This window comes from Misgurnus anguillicaudatus, chromosome 11 (assembly GCF_027580225.2).
Source record: "Misgurnus anguillicaudatus chromosome 11, ASM2758022v2, whole genome shotgun sequence".
Lineage (NCBI taxonomy): Eukaryota > Metazoa > Chordata > Actinopteri > Cypriniformes > Cobitidae > Misgurnus > Misgurnus anguillicaudatus.
This window is the reverse complement of record NC_073347.2, coordinates 12,207,862-12,229,509: the sequence shown is the minus strand read 5'-3', so window position 1 is coordinate 12,229,509 and position 21,648 is coordinate 12,207,862. Positions and strand designations below refer to the sequence as shown.

At 37.5% G+C, this 21,648-nt stretch overlaps 1 protein-coding gene across 4 annotated transcripts in view; it reads right to left on the bottom strand.

Annotated features, from left to right (window-relative positions):
• The window catches only part of dlg5a (discs, large homolog 5a (Drosophila)), an 88,487-nt gene that overhangs the window by 57,669 nt on the left and 9,170 nt on the right, over nucleotides 1–21,648 (bottom strand). For 3 of the 4 annotated variants that reach the window (XM_073873043.1, XM_073873046.1, XM_073873045.1), the window contains exons 2-4: nucleotides 9,374–9,442; nucleotides 6,190–6,352; nucleotides 4,214–4,357 (exon numbers count right to left, since the gene is read on the bottom strand). In XM_073873043.1, the coding sequence (XP_073729144.1) occupies nucleotides 4,214–4,357; nucleotides 6,190–6,352; nucleotides 9,374–9,442 (376 nt within the window). The remainder of the gene's footprint in view (nucleotides 1–4,213; nucleotides 4,358–6,189; nucleotides 6,353–9,373; nucleotides 9,443–21,648) is intronic. The other variant, XM_073873044.1, reaches the window with a different exon arrangement.

The following is a 21,648-nucleotide window of genomic DNA, read 5'->3' as shown; positions in this document are numbered from 1 at the left end:
AAATGCTGCCTATGTAGAGCACTACAAATCGCTCACTTCTGAGGTTGAGTTAAAATGCTGCCTACATAGAGCACTACAAATCAGTCATTTTTGAGGTTGAGTTAAAATGCTGCCTACGTAGGGCACTCCAAATTGCTCACTTCTGAGGTCGAGTTAAAATGCTGTCTATGTAGTGCACTCAAAATCACTCACTTATGAATTTCAGGTAGAATGTGGTCTCTGTAGAGCACTCCAAAATGCTCACTAATGAGGTCCAGTTGGAACGCTGCCTATGTAGAGCACTCCTAATCGCTCACTTAAGAAGTTTAGTTAAAATGCTGCCTATGTAAAGCGCTTGAAAATGCTCACTCATTAGGTCGAATAAAAATTCTGCCTATGTAGAGTGCTCCAAATGGCTTACTTCTGAGGTTGAGTTAAAATGCTGTCTACATAGGGCACTCCAAATTGCTCACTTCTGAGGTTGAGCTAAAATGCTGCCTACGTACAGCACTCCAAATCGCTCACTTCTGAGGTTGAGTTAAAATGCTGCCTACATAGAGCACTACAAATCAGTCATTTTTGAGGTTGAGTTAAAATGCTGCCTACGTAGGGCACTCCAAATTGCTCACTTCTGAGGTCGAGTTAAAATGCTGTCTATGTAGTGCACTCAAAATCACTCACTTCTGAGGTTGAGTTAAAATGCTGCCTACATAGAGCACTACAAATCAGTCATTTTTGAGGTTGAGTTAAAATGCTGCCTACGTAGGGCACTCCAAATTGCTCACTTCTGAGGTCGAGTTAAAATGCTGTCTATGTAGTGCACTCAAAATCACTCACTTCTGAGGTTGAGTTAAAATGCTGCCTACATAGAGCACTACAAATCAGTCATTTTTGAGGTTGAGTTAAAATGCTGCCTACGTAGGGCACTCCAAATTGCTCACTTCTGAGGTCGAGTTAAAATGCTGTCTATGTAGTGTACTCAAAATCACTCACTTCTGAAGTTGAGTTAAAATGCTGCCTACATAGAGCACTACAAATCAGACAGCATTTTAACTCAACCTCAAAAATGACTAAGTAGAGCACTCCAAATCGCTCACTTAAGAGGTTGAGTTAAAATGCTGCCTACGTAGGGCACTCCAAATCGCTCACTTTTGAGGTCGAGTTAAAATGCTGCCTACGTAGGGCACTCCAAATCGCTCACTTTTGAGGTCGAGTTAAAATGCTGCCAATGAAGCGCTCCAAATCCCTCACTTCTATGTTCGAGTTAGAAGGCTGCCTATGTAGTGCACTCAAAATCGCTCACTTACGAATTTCAGGTAGAATGTGGTCTCTGTAGAGCACTCCAAAATGCTCAATAATGAGGTCCAATTGGAATGCTGCGTATGTATAGCGCTTCTAATCGCTCACTTTTGAGGTTGAGTTAAAATGCTGCCTAAGTAGAGCACTCCAAATCGCTTACTTCTGAGGTTGAGTTAAAATGCTGCCTACATAGAGCACTACAAATCAGTCACTTTTGATGCTGAGTTAAAATGTTGCCTACATAGAGCACTCCAAAAAATTAAATTTTGATTTGAGTTAGAACGCTGCCGATGTAGTGCACTCAAAATCGCTCACTTATGAATTTCAGGTAGAATGTGGTCTCTGTAGAGCGCTCCAAAATGATCACTGCTGAGGTCCAGTTGGAACGCTGCGTATGTAGAGAGCTCCTAATCGCTCACTTTTGAGGTTGAGTTAAAATGCTGTCTACGTAGGGCACTCCAAATTGTTTATTTCTAAGGTCAAGTTAAAATGTTGCCAATGAAGTGCTCCAAATCGCTCACTTCTAAGGTCGAGTTAAAATGCTGCCTATGTAGAGCACTACAAATCAGTCACTTTTAAGGTTGAGTTAAAATGCTGCCTACGTACAGCACTCCAAATCGCTCACTTCTGAGGTTGCCTATGTTGCCTATGAACGCTGCCTATGAAAAACGCTCCTAATAGCTCACTTAAGAGGTTGAGATAAAATGCTGCCTATGTAGAGCACTCCATAATGCTTAATAATGAGGTTCAGTTGGAGCGCTGCCTATGTTTAAGCACTCCAAATCGCTCACTCATGAGGTTGAGTTAAAGGGAACATATCATGAAAATCGGACTTTTTCCATGTTTAACTGCTATAATTGGGTCCCCAGTGCTTCTATCAACCTAGAAAATGTGAAAAAGATCAAACCAGTAACTTAGTTTTGGTAAACCAGTTTCTGCAAGCATGTGAAAAAATGTAATTGAAATTTGGCTCCCCTTATGATGTCAGAAGGGGATAATAATGCCCCTTAATCTGCACTATTCAACACCGGCACTGCCATTCAGTGCAGAGATCATTTGCATTTTAAACAACACACCCAAAAATGGCATATTTTTGCTCACACCTACAAAGTGGCAATTTGCTTGAACTTCACAAACGCACTCTGGGGACACAGAACATTTATTTGACATCTTTAAAAAGTCTTGTGAAATATCCCCTTTAAAATGTTGCCTATGTAGAGCACTCCAAATCCCTCTCTTCTGAGGTTGACCTAAAATGCTGCCTATGAAAAAATTGCGTGTCCACTCAAGCAAAAAAGTACGACCAAAGATATTTTATATTACCAAGATGCGTCACTAGCATTGATATGAATGCGGGAGATTCTAGCTGCTCTAGTCCCACCTTCCAGGCTGCCTTGGAAAAAGACTTCGGTACGACCGAGATCGGTTTTATGCATGCGTGTTGTAATCACAAATTGTTGAGGGAATACAGAATACTGGATTAATCCCTTATCAAGTCAATCTTCTATCTGTGTGTGAACGCTCATGGAGGCCATGTGCCCTTACATCATAATCTGATTACAGCCGTCACACATCTGTGTACAGAGGCACTATATGATGTCTACATGTGGATAACGTGAAGACAAAACTAATTTCCTCGTGTAAACCTTCTTAAATATAGCCAGTTGGTTTTGATAAAGTGGCTATATTTATCAACACAATTCAAAATAATCAGATACAACAGAGAGAAAATGAAATACGATTCAACTGCTCAGGTTTACAGTTTATTGGAGTTTATGCTAAACCACAAGAACTGCTCCAAACTGAGTCAGGCACATAAATATTAAAATATTATTTTACATGCAGAGAAAAGTGTTTGACTGTTTCTCAGACATTTAATAAAGCCATAATAAGTCTTCATATGATTCAGGCGCTAATTAAAAGCTGTGCTACAACCACAGCAGATGGCTCTTTGCATCAACCCAGCACTTTCCCAATGAACGCTGGTGCTGGTTTTCCAGAGAGCTGATTGTCGCTTGGTGCTCTGCCAGGGGATGAGCGTTTTATGAAATCACAACCGGCTGTCAATCCAAGCGTCAGAAATTATAATAAATGAAATTCACAGCAATCAATTCACACATGAAATATTTGCAAACTATATTAATTAAATTTAGACGGATGGGGAAAATAAGGTCGCGTGACAGAAGGCAGGCCACCATAGAGACAGGATTTTGGTTAACTAGCAAGCGTGCCGCACAAGCCCTCAAAAGTGAAGCCATAACGTCTCGATCGCCCCCCAGTGACTGGTCCCAGTATAGGTCATAAACCCCTCCTCCCCATGTTATTCAATGGGACTTGAGACCAACTAAACAATTTAATTACACTTCAATTATCGTTTTTCCGAAGCTGGTTTTGTCATTTACTGTAGTTTTTATCACGCTGATGTAAGTGTTTGTTTTTAAAATAAGTTTAATTTTAGTTAGTTATTTAATGCTATATAAACGGTGGTGTCTCGTCATGATTGACAGCTGTGATATGTGAATTCTGCGAGAGCGAGGGCGGGACCTTGCTTTCGCGACTTTAGTTCCTGCTTACTACTGCGCAGGACTGGTCCCAAAAACGCTACAGCGCAGACTCAAGGCCCAAGATGTCAGCGCCGTATCAAACGTCGTCCATCTTTCTTTACAGTCTATGGTAACTAGGTGTACTTTATAATTTGCATTGGGACAAACTGTTTTTTTTTTTTTTTGGAAAACTATACTTGGTGCTGTCTTCTGATGTCAGCAGTTCCTTGCAACTTAGAGACCAGCAGGTTTTAGTGGCTAGTGCAGATGTCACACAACCAGCTTATCAGGGTTAAAAACGCCTTGAAGTGTTTCTGATCATGTACCCGTTCCAAAAAAGGGGCATACGATAGATGAATATGTCGGGTTAGGCCTGTGCTCTCTGTACTCACTGGTAATAGTCAGCCTCCTTCACGGCCTCCTCGCACCTCTTCAGAGTCTTGGTGTGCTGGTTCTGCAAGGACTGCAGGTCTGCCATGGCCTTCATGCACTGCGATTTCAGACGCTCGTAGTCATGACCAGGTTTGGAATTTGGCCTTTTGGAGACAAGAGCAATACATCACCACTGTGTCTCTCTGTCTGCAAGGGCAGCTCAATGTTAACTCGGATAACAGAGATGCTTTTGTGTCTAAAACTTTGCAGTTACAAACAGTGATGAAACTACTGGAATTTGTTTGGGATCTAGAATCAAGTGCATGCATGAAAAGTCCTACAGAAGTATGTTTCAAGGTAAACATGAATTGAAAATTGACCCTAATGTTAAGGATATTTCCTTTTTTGTGCAAGCCTAAAAAGAACAATTTGCTTTATTAAAATAAAAAAAATTCAATAATTTATTAATACTGGACAAGGACCTTTAGACATCATAACTTCTCTAACAGGCATCCATTTGTATGTCAGGTACCAATCTTTCATGTTTAAATTAGGGCTGTCAAAATTAACGCGTTAATAACGCGTTAACGCAAATTCATTTTAACGCCACTAATTTTATTAACGGAGATTAACGCAACGCGCAATTTCTGTTTGACCCTTGGTCCAGCCCATAGTTGAATGAACAGAGACGCAGACAAATGTGACTCTCTCTAAATGAGTAAAAGGTTTTCATAGAAATAAGAACATTAAGCAAATCGTCTACCAAATCCAATGCTCTAAATGCTCGTTGGACATCTGATATGATCGTTATTTATACGTCTGAGAGGTGTAACGTTACCGTCCTCCTAATGCTTAATCTAATACAAAAATGCGTCTCAATTCATTTTGGTTTCGCTTTTATGCACGACTTAGAAAATAGACTGCAGGACTTGCTTGATGTTAAAAGAGTCATTAAGAGAGATAAAGTTCGGTACCTGATTAATGTTAAAGAGTTATTAAGAGCGACAAGACTCAAAAGCGATCCCCTCACGCTGACTGACTGATATCTGAAGCGCGTGCACACAGACGCGCGAGTGCGCGACCCGGATATATAGACATCTACACAAAATTACAGTTTTACAAATATCTGTTTTGATAAGAATTCACGCAGGTAGGCTCTATAATCTGTTATGTTTTAAGTAAATGTTTGGTTAACTGTTGGGTAAAACTATCTGATGTATAACATTATATTAGATCACTTAGATTTTAAGCAGTCTGTCTCAATGTCAATCAAACAAAAGGAAAAAAAGTTGAACATACATTGATGATGTTTTTGCTTTGTGTGTGCTAAATCTATTAGTTTAACCAGTGATTTTAAGGTATTGATGTGGTAATATAATGTATGGATGTGGAAATGTTTGTGGTAATTTGACTCTTTCAACTTCAAACAAGTGTAGTTCTGTCATATTTTGTTATATTTCAACAAATCATGCATTGTGTTTTAATAGAGAATGTCAAAATATGAACAACTTTTTTTTAAAATTTGCTAATTCCGACTCAACTTGCCAGCACAGGTCACAAATGATGCAGCAGCAAACAAAAATGGAGAAAGAAAAATCTTCTGAAAGGAAAATTCATATACAAAACAATGGCTGGTGAATCTGTTAAAATGTAAACAGGCTGTTGTTAACATACATTTCCATAAAGCATCTATATATGTATATATGATTAGAATATTAAAAACTTGAAAAGTGTTAAATTAGGGTAAATTTAGAATGGATAAAAATGTGCGATTAATTTGCGATTAATCGCAGTTAACTCATGAAATCATGCGATTAATCTAGATTAATTTTTTTAATCTATTGACAGCCCTAGTTTAAATACATATACTTAATATCCATTGACCAATGAATTTCTTACTTAACTGTGATTTTTCTAGTTATTTGTGTATATAATTGTATTATTTTTTAATAATTCTATGTCATTTTTATAGACTCAATATAACCAGGGCTGGTACCTGCAGTCATCGAAAGTGGTGCCAGGTGATGCAAGAGCCAATCGCTTACGTAGATCATCCCGTTCCCTTGTGACTTGCCTCAGCTGGAATAGGACGGTGTCCAGGTTCTCGCTGGCCGGCCGGGTGTCACCGAGCACAGGTGGAGGTGATGAGGCTTTGGTACCTGCAACAGTGAGCACGTCACCGGAGCAAAGAGCAGCTCACGCTGCACTAATGCAGGACTGCAGCATCACAAATCTTACTCTAAACACTACCAACACGGCCATCTCAATGCAACGTCCACACTTACAATTACAACATAATTATGTAAAAGTGGAAATTTCCAGAAAATGTAATATAAAATAATACTATTATATAACCAAGCATATACAACTATGCTTTTATAGAACCAGGAAATTAAGAACTGTAATAAATAATCCACCCTAAAGCAACAAAATGACCTAAAAATGAAATTTGACCTTTTAAGCTTGACTGTACCAAAACAACTGCCAGAGCAAAACAAAGCTGCATAAATAACTGTAACAAATGTAAAAATGCTCAAGGTCACAAATGGCAGACAGACTGAGCACTTTATGTAAATGATGATCTGTTGAGATGAGCTTCAACCAAAATTGCTCCCTAATCTTTTGGGTTTTAAACAATCTGCTGCAAATATTCAGAGAATGATTTCAGCTTTATGCCATAGCAAACGGGGATAATCTCCATAAGATAAAAAGCGCGGCAGGGAACATAGTATTTGTATAGATGCTATTTTATAGTCTTTCTAGGGATTTATTAGAGGCTGTTACATGTGAGCACTCTCAATAAAGCATCATAATCCTGATGTTTGACATGAACGTTTTAGAAATATTTGAATGACTAAATATTATTTTAAAAAATCATTACAGAGATTTTAATCACAAAGAGATAAACAAACTTCATCTTTTTAGTAAATTTCTAAGTCAATTTACTTCAACTACAGATTTATTTACAAATATATGATTTTTTTACAGAAGATTTAAAAATGAAAAAACATGTAATTGATGGAGACAACTTAGTAAAAAAAGTTTGGCCCTCAAGGGCTTCTGTATAAACATGGCCGCACAAAATGGCAACTTCCACGTAAGGGTATGTAGATAAAACGTCTCATTCTAAGGTAATAAACACATAACGGTTCATTATAAAAAGGTCTTTATACACCCCTGATAATATAGTTTTGTATATTATTTTGCATTTCTGTCAAGAGATCCTTCTAAAAATGACACATTGCACCTTTAATGCATTCTACATTATTCAGGTTAGGTGCATTGTTTTTAATAATAAAAACGCTTTATAAAACTAGTGGTCGACCGATACAGGTTTTTATTTTTAGGCAGATGCCGATATTGAGTAACCAATGTTGCCAATATAACACAAATGTAATTATAGTAAATGAGAGACACACAGAAAATTGGTTGAAACTAAATAAAAATTTGTTATGGATAATATTTATAAACATACCATTTTTAAGTACTTAAAAATATTTACAAGACAGGCATACTGTGGATCTGACACCTCACAATCATATTACTGTTTGAATAGCACTTTGGTGCACACTGTGGCTTTTATTCAAGCATTTTTTTCATTACAAACAGCGAATTTAAGGAATAGAAAGTTTTATTTGGCCAATCATATTTCCATTTGAGAGGGGCTGGGGAGGTCCCGAACCTCCTATAAGCATTGAGGGTCCCCCTATAGAGCACAAAAATTAGGGGGGTCTCCTGGTTTTTATTAAAATTAAAATACTACATGAATTTAAAAAGCGTAACTGTCCATTATTTGTCCCACTTTATGTATGAATTAAATGTAAACTTTGAAGCAACACTATGTAGTTTCCATGTAAAAATGACTTACAGCTCCCCCATGTGGTTGAAAACGTAGCAGTGCCTGGTATCAGACACTCTTCTGCAGGCAGGGGGAGGGGCGGGGCTGTGTGCTCTACCCTCCACAGCCACTTTCAGAGTGTGCTTGTAGCAGCTAGGAGGCTGCTCAGGTTGCAGCAACAGTACAATTTGTCCAGTTAAAAGTTGTTCTATCACTGAAATAATTTTAGAGACATTATTTAAAGGTAAAAAAACTACATAGTGTTTCTTTAAACTGTGCCTTATGTTGCTTTCTGGAGGAATTGACAGATTGTTAGATTTAGGATTGGGTTAAGGGCTTTAAAAAAAATCTTCTAAAACTATAATTTTACACTAATTTGAGGAGTAAAAAAATGGATAAGGGTACAAACTTTGAAAACGTTGATTCAAGACCAAAACATGCTGATACAGGATCACATCTTACTTTGTGAAATCATGGTGACCCTATGACGGATGTTAGCTAGGGCAGTGGTTCCTAAACTTTTTCAGCGTGCGGCCCCCCTTGTGTAAGGTACATTCCTATGCGGCCCCCCAAAGAAAATTTGTGACAAAAACTGTTCTAAAACTCAAAATTTAAATAAAAAAACATTAAATTATACAAAAAAGTAGTGCTTTTGGTTAGTAGCCTTATTTTTTTTATGATAAATTAATGTATTTCATAAAATGTCATAAAACTGGGGCCCCCTGGCACCATCTCCCGGCCCCCAGTTTGAAAACCACTGCGCTAGGGGACATAATCTTTGACATAATTCGAACACAGTGGCAATTGAAAAGATTTAAAAGCCAATAATAAAAAATAATTAAAATATCACCAACTTCATTTATTGGTCTACAACTACATTAAATTAAACAACTAAAAAATTTTTTTTTTTTCGTATTATGTATTATATTTTTAGCAGATGTAGCAAAAACATTTAGTGATACACTCTTCTTTCATTTCACCCCAACACGAAAACACTGCTTCGCTTACCAACCTAATCAGGCAAAGGGCATTGTGGGTACCTCTGTCGCAACTTTCTGGTCCCTTTAGAAACCTCTATGTGAAACTGCCAAGTCATTTGGATGGCAGTAAGCCTCCGAGCACATTCTCTACTGGCACAGGACCAGCTCAACAGGGCTTCATAAACACAACAGCCATGCCCTCCTAACAGCCCCTATCACCATTCATACGAGCCTTCAGTATGACTTGTGGCAGTTAAAGTGACAAACGCATCATACACACCCATGCGCAACACATCATCGCTGTTACGGCCCGGTGAAAATGTGTGCGAGGTGTCAAAAGCGGAAGAAAAACTTTAACATACCCACACTGCTGAGTGAACTGCTGCTCTCAGAGTCTGATGGCATCGTGGACAGGACGCTGTAAGTGGACCCTGTGGAGGAGAGGAAACACAAATCATAACTCAACACACTGAGGCCTTTAATTAACCAAACACTCAATACTGGCAGAGACGAAGCACTTTAGAAAATGGAGAATAATTAATCTTTAGCTACAGCAGCACCAGGTCATTTATACAAACCGCAGCAAAAGTTGAGGCTTAAAATAAAGATCAAATTAAAAGAAAAAAAAAAAAAACTCAAATCATATATTTATATTGCTGTTCTTCAAACCTTTGGACAAGCGTAGAGTTAGCCGTAAGCCCAATTTACGGTTAGACACGAATGTCCTATGATTCGCACCTCCTCGAAAATGTGACAAAATTTCAAATCTGCATAGAAGTGCTGTGATTGGTCTGCCCCTCCCCTAGTTAAAAAAATCTGTGATATGTGACCCTGGACCAAACCTTATGAGAAAACCAGTCATAAGTAGCACGGGTATATTTGTAGCAATACCCACAATACATTGTATGGGTCAAAGTTATCGATTTTTAATGCCAAAAATATTTTGGATATTAAGTAAAGATCAAGATATTTTGTAAATTTCCTTCCACAAATATATCAAAAATGTATTTATCATTAATAATATCTGTTGCTAAGGATTTCATTTGGACAACTTTAAAATGGCAATTATTATCTATATATTTATAGGTAGAGCCGACCGGATTTATTGGTTTGCCAATTTTATCGGCCGATATGAGCATGTCGCAGATATATCTGTATCAGCATATTATGCAGCCGATATGAACGTTTTTCACAGAACAAAGAAATACTTTTGAATGATGTAAGTACTTGTTTGTCCAGCAGAGCGAGCTCTACTGTTTTGGTACGCAAGCGGGAGAAATAACGCAAGGCAGGGAACTGACGTGTTTAAACTAAAATGCAGTTGCGCACATATTGCAGTATGTGAGATTACAGCTGCTTGTTGTGTTGTAACTGAACATGCTCATTTCAGAGCAATTGGTTAAATAAGCTCACGCAACTTTACACCCTCGCTAAATAAAAGGCGAAGAGCAGACGCTTTTGTTTTATAAAAGTCTTAAGTCTGTGCCGAACACTGTGGGTTTGTGTTATAAAACATTAAACATTAGCCTACATCAATATGTTGTCAGTCAAGCATTGTCTTTTTAATGGTACATTGCTAATTAATTTGAGAGGTAAATAACTTACTGTAAAGCTAATGAACAATGACTTCATAAGTTTCCCTTTTCAGAATAAGTCCAATATAACGTTATTCTCGTCAAAACTGCCAATAAAGTAATATGTATTTTGTTCTGTTTGTGTTTTTAAATTATTTATAATAAGTCAAGTTTACTGTTTTGTGCACTAATATTGGAAAATAAAGTTTATTGTTAAATTGTTAAAAACATTACATTATCTAAGTCAAGTCATTTTAAGTGTTTGATCATCACATTTGTGAGTGATCATTGCAAAAATTATATAATATATATTTATATAAAGAAGGATATTCTGTAAATGTATATAGTGTATTATATGTACAGTACTGTAGTATAGTGTACTTAAGCAATATCGCTCGAGAAGGAGTGTGATATAGCTCTATATCATCAAGGCTGTGATTAGGCCAGAGAAAAACGAAAACTAGAAAACAACAACGGAGTTATATTAAAAGCCTCTTTGTTTGAGAACTACTTCTTCCGTCACGGAATTGAGGGCGGCCAGAATGACAGGTAAAACTTTCGGCTGCTTTGAATCTCATAACAACTCAATGGAGGGAAAAGCCGTTTCTTTATATTACCGTTTCTTGGTCACAAAGTGTAGTTTTAAGATTAGTTCAGTCGAGAATGTATATGTATTATATATATATATGTCTGCAGTCGATTAGTAAAGATAGCGCCTGTTTGAACGTTTGCTTAGTGAGATTCGGTACGTATGAGAACTAAAGCATGAGCGGACGTCAGTGTTCACTCGCCCCGCTGACCACCGCCCTCTCTGGGCTACATCTCTGACAGGGATTCCCTGGCTCTCATGTTGGCCTTGTTTGTTTATGATCGTCAAAATGAGATCAAATCAGCAGTATTTGGTGTCATGATAAAACTATTACTTGTTTTCTTATTCATATTTAGTGTCTTTTGTGTTGTTATTGTTTTGGCGCGAGGTAAAAGTTAATAAAACTACATGTATAACGTTACTATTGCTTTCCCATTTCATCTTAACGCGATACGAGCACTCGATTATTATTAAACTTTGTTCTTGTCAGTACTATATAAAACGTTTTTTTATAATTGTCAGAGAGATTGTCAAGAAGCATGCTGCTTATAAATATATCAGTGGCGATATCTCATAACATGTTTTAATAGTCAAGTCACGATAAAGTAAATGATCAATGTCCACATTTAAAAGCTGCGGTGCTTACCTGCAGTTCCACTGTGTTTTCGCGTTCTGAGAAGAGATATTGCTCCAGAAAAAAAATAGTTTACATTCCTCTTTCCAAGTGTTAATCGTCTACACGATGTGACAAGACATAACTTCCATTAAGTTTAACGTAACATCCAAGAGCGCTGATCTTTGACGGAATAATAACTTGGGATACACACACTGACTTACGAGCTAATGAGACACACGGAGAGTGATTAAAAACAGCGCGTTTGTGTGTGTCCGTGTGTGTGTGCAGTTTCTCCATTCAGAGATGAGCCTGTTAAGAGGACCTCAATTCACTAGGTGGCGGAATGATACGAAAGGTGAAGCGGTTACTGTGCCGTTATCAGTAGAATATTGCACGCCTCTTAGCCAATCAGATTCGAGAACCAGAAAGAACTGTTGCATAATGTACTATAATATACACAAAGAAAATCGGCAGATACATTGTTATCTGTCTTTTTTTACTACTCAATATCTGTATCGCCATTCTGTGTGCTCAAAGTAATAAAACAAATGTACTTATGTGAGCTGGAATGAAATGTTAAATTAAACCATTTTTCATCTGCTACTTTCGGTAAAAAAGTTAAATTACACGGTAACATGATTACAAACTGCAACAGAATTAAGGCAAACACTAATCACAGTCAACTGAAAAGAGAAATTCCTCATTATATAGCAATTACAACTGATAACATTAGTGTAAGTGAACAGATATGTGCCTAACCAACATACTCAATCTATGGTACTGTGGACCGTCACTATAGCCTGTATCAATATGTAAATGAATCAGTAAAAAAATGCAAATCAATGTTGATCAAATTTGATGTTTGTCAAGTCAACATATATTGTTATGCTACTCTAACTCTAACTCTAACTCAACTAGTTTTTGAGTTATGTCAACTATTCACAGGGCAAAATGTAAAATAGTATGTTAAATTGACTTAAAAAGCCAAGTTGTTTTCACGTCATGTTGCATTTTATTTTACAGTGTACAATAAGTATATAATAAGATGCCAACAAGACCCAAGTTATTGAAACAGAAAATCAATCTTGTCTAATAATATGGTGGATGCAAGTTATTAAAGCAGTGCTTTGAGGGTGGGGCTTATCAAAGTATCAGTTATGAGAAAACAGTATGCAAGTCTGTGTGAATAAACAGTGAATGTATAATTAAAGCTTTCACAGCACTTATACTTCAGGGCTGGTCTTAAAAGAACAGAGTGTATAGTGACAAAGACATGGTTCATTATCACAAGCCTACAGCAACACACATACACACACACACACAGCCTGGAGAAGATCACAGCCACTCGAATCTTTCTTCACACTCTTATCACTTCTGCCGACACAATTCTGCTTCAGCAGTCTACTTCAGTGCTTTCTTTTGCCTAAAATAACTTTAGGGTAGGGACGATTTTAGAGCAGGCACTACAGTAGCAATGCTTTTTATTTGGTGGGGCAGATAGAAGAAATAGATCTGGTTTAATAAAAGCAGACATTGATCTTATCTTGCCCTGTGTGACAACAGAAAGTAAACAATTAAACATCTGGTAAAAGTGAGGGTTTTAAAACACATCCTTGATCACGAGACATCATGTACTTCATTAATGCATCAAGCGCTCAACAGACATCAACAAAATCAGCATGAAGCAAGCATACTGCAATGCATGACATAAACTGCCTTCAACGATGTGTTGAATCGATACAAATCAAATCAGTATGCTTCAAATACAACTGGTGGAAGAACAACCTGAGAAAATTAACACATTCTGCTTGTCTGTTTAAAGATTTGGGTCCATTTAAATGTGAACTTGCAACAAACAGTACCGCAAATAATGATTGTTATCTAACAGTCATGCATAACACTATTTTACAAAACAATGTATCTCCATGAACTCTTAACATGAGATCGTACACCACATTGTACACTCCTTTTAATATTATATTGCATTATACCACGGGCCTGTTGAATGCTTTATTCTGATTGGAGGAGAAATGTTCCACAGGTGTTGATTATGTAAGCGGTAAGGTGCGAGAGGCTGTGCTGTATCGTGAATAAGTAACGGCTGAGGGGCGTTGTTAGGCACGACGCGAAGCGGAGTGCCTGCAACCCCTTCGGCCTTTGCTTATTCGCGATACAGCACTTGCCTCGAGTACCTTATTGCTTTTATAAAACGGTTACCACACAATGTTAAAGTAAAAAAAAATTAGTGCAACTTTCATGAAGTTAAATCAATAAAAGCATTCCTTCCGCTAGAAAAAATAGTCCCTGACTGCGAACAACAACATGAAAGCTCAAATAAAAACAACAAACTGTTCTCAGACTTTGTCTCATTATATGTTTATGTGTTGCTAAGGGTGTTGCTAAGGGCGCAGTGATATTAAATAGAACCGTTGGGTAAAGCGGTCATAGCAGTGTTTTATCGTGAATAAAGCACACCTATTGACCAATCAGAATCAAGGATTGGAACTAACCGTTTTATAATTTTCTTTATAAAACGGTTAGTTCCAATCCTTGATTCTGATTGGTCAATAGGTGTGCTTTATTCATGATAAAACACTGCTATGACCGCTTCACCCAACGGTTCTATTTAATATCACTGCGCCCTTAGCAACACCCTTAGCAACACATAAACATATAATGAGACAAAGTCTGAGAACACTTTGTTGTTTTTATTTGAGCTTTCATGTTGTTGTTCGCAGTCAGGGACTATTTTTTCTAGCGGAAGGAATGATTTTATTGATTTAACTTCATGAAAGTTTCACTAATATTTTTTTTACTTTAATATTGTGTGGTAACCGTTTTATAAAAGCAATAAGGTACTCGAGGCAAATGCTGTATCGTGAATAAGTAACGGCTGAAGGGCGTTGTTAGGCACGACGCGAAGCCTCTCGTACCTTATTGCTTACATAAAACAGAGCCATAGAAAAACAGAGTTGCGCCACTGGAAGTCCAAAAAGATCGGACGTCACGTGATTCATGGAGACTTTATTAAGCACAAAGTGAGCCATAAAATACATTTAGTTTGAAGCACAGCGCTGTGATTTTTCTTAATTTATAGTCAAGAAATGCATTGATTTATAATATTTATATGCCACACTAATATGTTTAAGTAGTTTTTTTTTTATGTAGTTTTATCAACAATGTTTTTTTGACAAATAAAATCCAGTAATATGGGAAGGTTAGTATGGTCAGCTGCTGGCATGTGTCTGTTAACATCTTTTACGCAGCCTTCCAACCACTTTAAAGCTTTAAAATGCATCACACTGTGCATGTAATTTACAATTGACTGTGTGCTGTGTATATACCTTGTGCCTGTTTAATTTAAAAATATACAAAGAACAAGATTTAAAAAAAGACTAATAAGGCCCTTCATAATAATTTTTATTTATTAGAAATTATTATAATAATACCCCTGGCTCAGTGTTGTTTTCTTTTGTTGTTAATATAAACATCTGATGGGAGATGCCATTACTTTCAATTATTATTAATGCCTAAACGCATTAATATATGCATTTTATTAATTCAAGTTATTAATAAATTAACTTATTGCATTTAATTTAATTAACCAGCAGAATCACAGTGCAAAAAACACTCCACCCATACGTTTTATGCATAAATATGCACTATGTACAGACATAACATTTAATAGCCTCTCTAATTACAACAAAAATGGATTAATCTGCATTCAGAAAACAAAATTGATCATTATACGACTGTTTGTGTTTTGTTATGTTTTGCTAATGTTATCCTAAGCCTGTCCTAGCCTGACACGTTTTCTACTAACATCCCCTAAATATAATAATTTAATGAGAAATAATCCACTACAAACGCATTGAAAAACAAAGTGATTTGATTCAAATGTAGTGCTAATATACAATCTTATTTTTTTAAACCTCTCAAGTCTAAAAACTTTCATCAAGTTCATCACTTTCAGTCTTTTCTGCTGCAGCTCTATAAGGCTGAAAGCAGAGATGTTCACAAGTCTCTGAGCTCGAGTCCGAGTCAAGTCTGAAGTTTCTGGGCTCGAGTCCAAGTCAAGTCTCAAGTCTCGTTGTAACAAATAAAACTCTAATAACAAATAAAGAAATAAACATTTATAAAAAAAAACAAAGTTGGACATTAAGTAAGGTCTAAAATTAGCATTAAGTACAGAAATTAAATTAAATGGATAATAACACTGTCTTTATTGTACAAATTAAATATTATTATTATTATTTTTGAGCAATAGAAGTGATTTTCTGTTTGTCTTGGGTTGTTTGATTAACATAAATGACACAGACTTAAGTAGGTTAATTGAGGTTACTGTCTCTTTATTAAGAACAAATAAGCCCAGACTGGTTTCTGACTGGTTTCTTAAGACATAAACAAAAATGTTTTATTAGAAAAAGAATACTGTGAGATCATTTTGCGTGTATGTGCCTTGTCAAGAAAAGAAAGATTTTATGTTGGCTTAACTTTTGAAACACTTCTCTCTGTATGTGAACTACTGAGGGCACTAAACGCATGCTCAAACACAGGTGGAGCGCTTCAGGAAGAAGATGCAGCAGTCGCTTCACATAAAAACGTTACATTGTTTTTCATTGCTCTATTCAGCAAATGTATGGTAATGGACTACACTACAGTATGACACAAAGTAGCGCAACTCTGGACCTGACTGGAGCTGGACCGGATACACTTAACCGCATGTGCGTACAGAAATCTGCTCACTTGAGCGCCTTTTTGCGGTTAAATTGTTTAACCATTTAAACAATTGCAAGCCTTAGAAACACGTTAATGATAAACTTACCCTATTTAAATTGCATATTAATCCGCAAATCGCATGCGAGCTGAACCGCGGATCCGTCACAGCACTACCCAAAGCTTCAGATGAATGCCACAGCAGCGGCTGCCTGCAGGTACAGTCGACATGTATGTTCGCGGCCGCGCACGCGGAGCAGATACGTGAGTGTTACGTCGTGGGCAGGTTGTAGGTAACGGAGGGAGCTATGACAGCGAGCTCATCAGATGTTTCCTAAAAATAAACATTGTTCACGAGTCGCGCGGCTCGAGTCCGAGTCGAGTCTGAAGTCTTTGAGGACGAGTCTCAAGTCAAGTCTGAAGTCACTGTGTGTGCGACTTAAGTCGCACTCGAGTCCGAGTCTCAAACTCGAGTCCCCATCTCTGGCTGAAAGTAACTTCCGGAAACTCTTGAGAGGCTCCATGATCCATCATTGCTGTAAAACCTGTCAAATGTCTTAAAATAATCACCAGAGCAATGTTTGTGGTAACCGCATAAGCGGAATAACCTTGAGTAATTCAGAATAATTATATTTTCAGGTAATATTTTCGAATAATTTAAAAGCCTGTCGTCATTTATGTATTAAATTGATTGATTGCATTTGCTTTTGACAAAACATCTCCTTGTAAAAGGTAAGTACATTGTTTTAAAAAATTATAATAACTCTTAGAAGAACCTCGGTGCTCGGGCCCTAATGAGGACAATAAAATTTGCATACATTCTATTTTAGATATTGGTTAGACTTTAAAACAAGAGCAAGATCCCTGTCCCTGCATTTATGAAGTAGGTCAGAAATGCCATGCTGTGCCCTTGGCATCTTTTTGTGTTTGTTTGTTTTCTGCTCTGCACACACTTTGCTCAACTGTTGTTTCAGGCAAAAAGAAGATCAAAACCCCCAACAACCCCCAGCATTCATCACAAACGCGGGTTGACATGTGCTGCTATGACAAATTCAGCTCAATCCTAAATCCTGCTATATAGCAAAGAAGAAACAAATCCACACTGGTGAACATGCTCAGACTGTCTCCCTGAGAAATGAGCGAGTGGACGACTTGCAATGAGACCAAAGCTGAAGGCTGAGGCTTAATAATGGATGAACTCAACAGCTTTTGTTCAAGCATTCACCAGAAATGCCACATTTATTCTTATGCTTTAATACCTTATTTGAAAGGGTCATCGTGAATAATAATGTTGAGCTCTGCTCCGATTGGCTCATTTCAGTAACTCTGTGTGTGTGCAATCAGACCTTATGTTTTTGAACCTGTATCAGCGTTGTTGTGTGAATATGAAATTGTTCAAAAATGCAAAGGAAAATTGATGGTTGTTGTGTAAAATCCTTGGGTATGGTTTCTGAAAAGTATGTGCACAATACTAGTAGTGATCCCATCCTAGCAAACACCACTACAAAGATGCTATCCTGTATTAACTGGTGTTTGTGTGTTAAGGGTTTGTCCTTTTCTTTATGCTGGGCCGACAGAGAGCTGCTATAGAACGAGCCTGATAAACGATTCTGTTTACACACATTTCAGCGCTCTAAATCAAACTGACTTTGGCAGCGGTTCTGCTGTTGAGATGCCTCAACACCAGACAGAGAGCCTCGGGGAAAGACACATCACATCACACAGCCTGCAGTTTCCCATGAGGCCACATTGCAAGCCTGTGGCACTGAGGTCAAGGTTCAGAGGAACAGGCCAATCAGGGCTCAGAGATGGTCACGTGACATGCCACTGTTTACAGTTGGGTAAATGCGTGAAGTGAGGACAAAGACTTGGACAAAAGCGCTGAAATCTCGTGTATCAGGTGATGTCACACACAGAAAAAGGGACATTCCCACTTTAAAAAGCTGTTAAACGGTAATCCAATACGTATTCTTTACAATAACAACAACCCCAGGAAAAAAAATAAGAAAATAAAAGTCAAAAGAAATGTTTCTGAATTTACTTGGCATTTAGTTGCGGCTTTTAATATAAATGTGAAAGGAACCACTGGAGTAATGTGGCCCTTAGCGATTTGCTCAGTGGTAGTACAAAAATATAGCAAGACCTTTGATCTTTTCTGTGATCTCAGAAGCCCCGAATCTTATCTACTAGATGCACAAGCCTTTGTGTTGGTAAACCACATCCTTCATCATAACACATCATCATTACCATCCCTGCATCTCCTCAGTTCACAGCAGAAAACCCTGTTGGTGGGCAAATTCTTCTCATCCTCTCTAAACCACATCTTTTAGAGATTTGCAATTTAATTTCCCCACTACATTATACAGTTTTTATTGAACATAACCCAGGGATCTGCAGGAAATGCTATTAAGCCAGCAATAACCATGTTAAACCAAATGCACACAATTGCCAAACTAATTCATTTGTTTTGCCTTAGAGTCTTTTTACACCTGGTCACTTCATGCGTTTTCTCTGATTTGATAGCTATCCAATCGTAAAAAGACCAAGTGTAAATGCCCCCGGGAACGTTTTCGAGACTAATTTAAATCCGACCGCTCAGACCACTTCAGGAGTCTTTCTATTTCTAACATTTGACCAAGCCAATGTTATCATTTCAATCAAATAATATTCTTACACCAGTATAAGGTGCTAAGCAGCTTTGTTGAAAAGCATCTCTCTGTTTGTCAAAGCTGCAACCCGTATCTGTCTTTAGTTAAAAAAAAATCAGTTGTTGAGAAAATACATAATCATTCATTATTCATAACAATCTCCTTACAATGCCCCAATTCACAAACAGTAACCTTATAATATATATTTTTTAAGTTATTTTTTTATTTAGTTTTTGTTTTTTGAGAGGACAGGAAAGTACAGGGAGGAGAGAGGGGTATCGTATCGGCAAGTGACCATGAGCCGAAAATCAAACTCGGGTCGCAGAAACTGCGAAAGGGCTGTGTATCGCCAACAATTCCCCGATACGATACGTATCCCGATACAAGAGTCCCGATACGATGCGCATCACGATACAAGACTATTTTGAATTACATTTCTTGTTTAGAATTTTGTAACATTATTATTATTATTATTATCTGTTTATTGTACATTGAATAAGCAGTGTTGTAACGTTTGTGTTTTTGCCATTCATTTATTAGCTTTTGGGGTAACATAGAAATGCTTAAAATCCCAGAGTTAGTACTTATGTTTTTTTTAAAGCAGTTTTACAAAGGTAGTGCCTTACACAAGGCATTATATTTGTCTCTCATTTAATTATTTTATATCTTTGAACATATCTATAAACATGCAGTCAGAGTTAATACTATTTAATAGAATTCAGATTATTAATGTGACATTTATAGTTTGAAGTAACTCTGTATCTCTTCACTAGACATACACTTCGTGTTTCTTCTCTAATGCGTTAGTACTGTTTTATAAGAGAGTGGCTAATAAAGCCCTTTGCTGTAGTATAGGCTAAGATATCTGCGCTTTCATACTGAACTCATTGATTTTAAATATGCGCGAGAGAGAGAGAGAGCACGCGCGAGTACGCGGCTCGCTATGCAGACACGTGCGCCAGCGAGACAGACACGCAAAGTGAAACTATACCCCGCTACCTTTAACTCTACGTACTCCACGGGACACATGCGCGTCATTTCCATATGGATCAACAGCGTTTTCGTCACGTTACTTTCAAAAGTGCATCCGAATCGATACGGAAGGTGCTGTATCGATGCGCGCATCGTCAGGCGTCCATGACGATGTATCGTCGTATCGATATTTTGAACACAGCACTAGAAAGCACCACATGTCATATTAACTAGGCCAGGGGTAGGCAAGTTCGGTCCTAGAGAGCCGCAGTCCTGCATATTTTAGCCTAAGCACTGATAATCTAACCTGATGTCTAAATCCTAAAGACATTGCTTAGCTTGTTCAGGTGTGTTTGATTAGGGTTGGAACTAAACTCTGCAGGACTGCGGCTCTGTAGGACCGAACTTGCCTATACCCGAGCTAGGCTAATGCGCGTTTTCTCAATGAATGAATTTTAATGTAGACATCCAAAAGCCAGGGGGCGCTCCTGTGCAAAAACTCCCTTTGTGCCACAGAAGAAGTAGCATTACAAACGCTATTCCAGGAAATGTCTACAGGAATATTTATATCGCTGTTCTTCAAAATGTTTAAGGTATTTTCATGATAATAAAAAATATTTTGAATGATTTTGTTTAACGAGTGTTGCTTTTTTAAATGCATGTTATAAACGACTCCGACTCATAATGATTTTAGATTGATAAGGACTTCCTACTGACCAAATGCCGTAGTACACGCACAAGCTGTGCATGAAACACAATTCAGAATCGATTTCAGACGATTAATGGTTACAGCCCTAATATCAACATCTGGCACTGACTTTGAGGCAAAATTATCTGTTTGTCCAAACAATGGATTTCACACCCAAAGAGTGTTTGGTCAATAGGTTGACTACTTCTAGAGTTTTTTTTTGTGGTGCCAAATAATGGACCAACACATCATAAAAACCCTTCGTATTAGTGTTTTTAAATACCAACTTCATTTCCTTATAAGTACAGCAGAGCCAGACGATCCTTTAAAACGGCAATTATGCATTGTGTTCAGATTTTTGGACAGGGTCACTCGTCTCACAGCCTGCTCATGCGGTGGAAGTATGCATGATCTCTTATTATGTGGAGTGGCCCAAAAAAAAAAAACAAGACAAACTGTTGTGAATGTGTTGAAATGACATCTCCATAATTCATCTATACTCTAATATAGCTTTTCCCTAAGGGGCACGTGACCGCTTTTCGATACCCCACTATAGCATTTGCCTGGTCTCTTCTTAGCTTATTAGGCACATAGAACAGATTAAAAGACAGGTTTTAAAGAAAATAAGAGATGCACAATATATTAATAATATAATATAATATAAGCTGACCCCCTCGTACAGCTATAAAGTGAAGTTTACCCAATCCTGTAACTAAAAGAATTAGGGTTTGCATAGAAAAAAGCAGCCTAAATATTGTGAACATAGTTATAATTTATGCACTTCCATCTCATAAATACAATCATCCGGACATGACCTGATGTGTCAGCTCTATC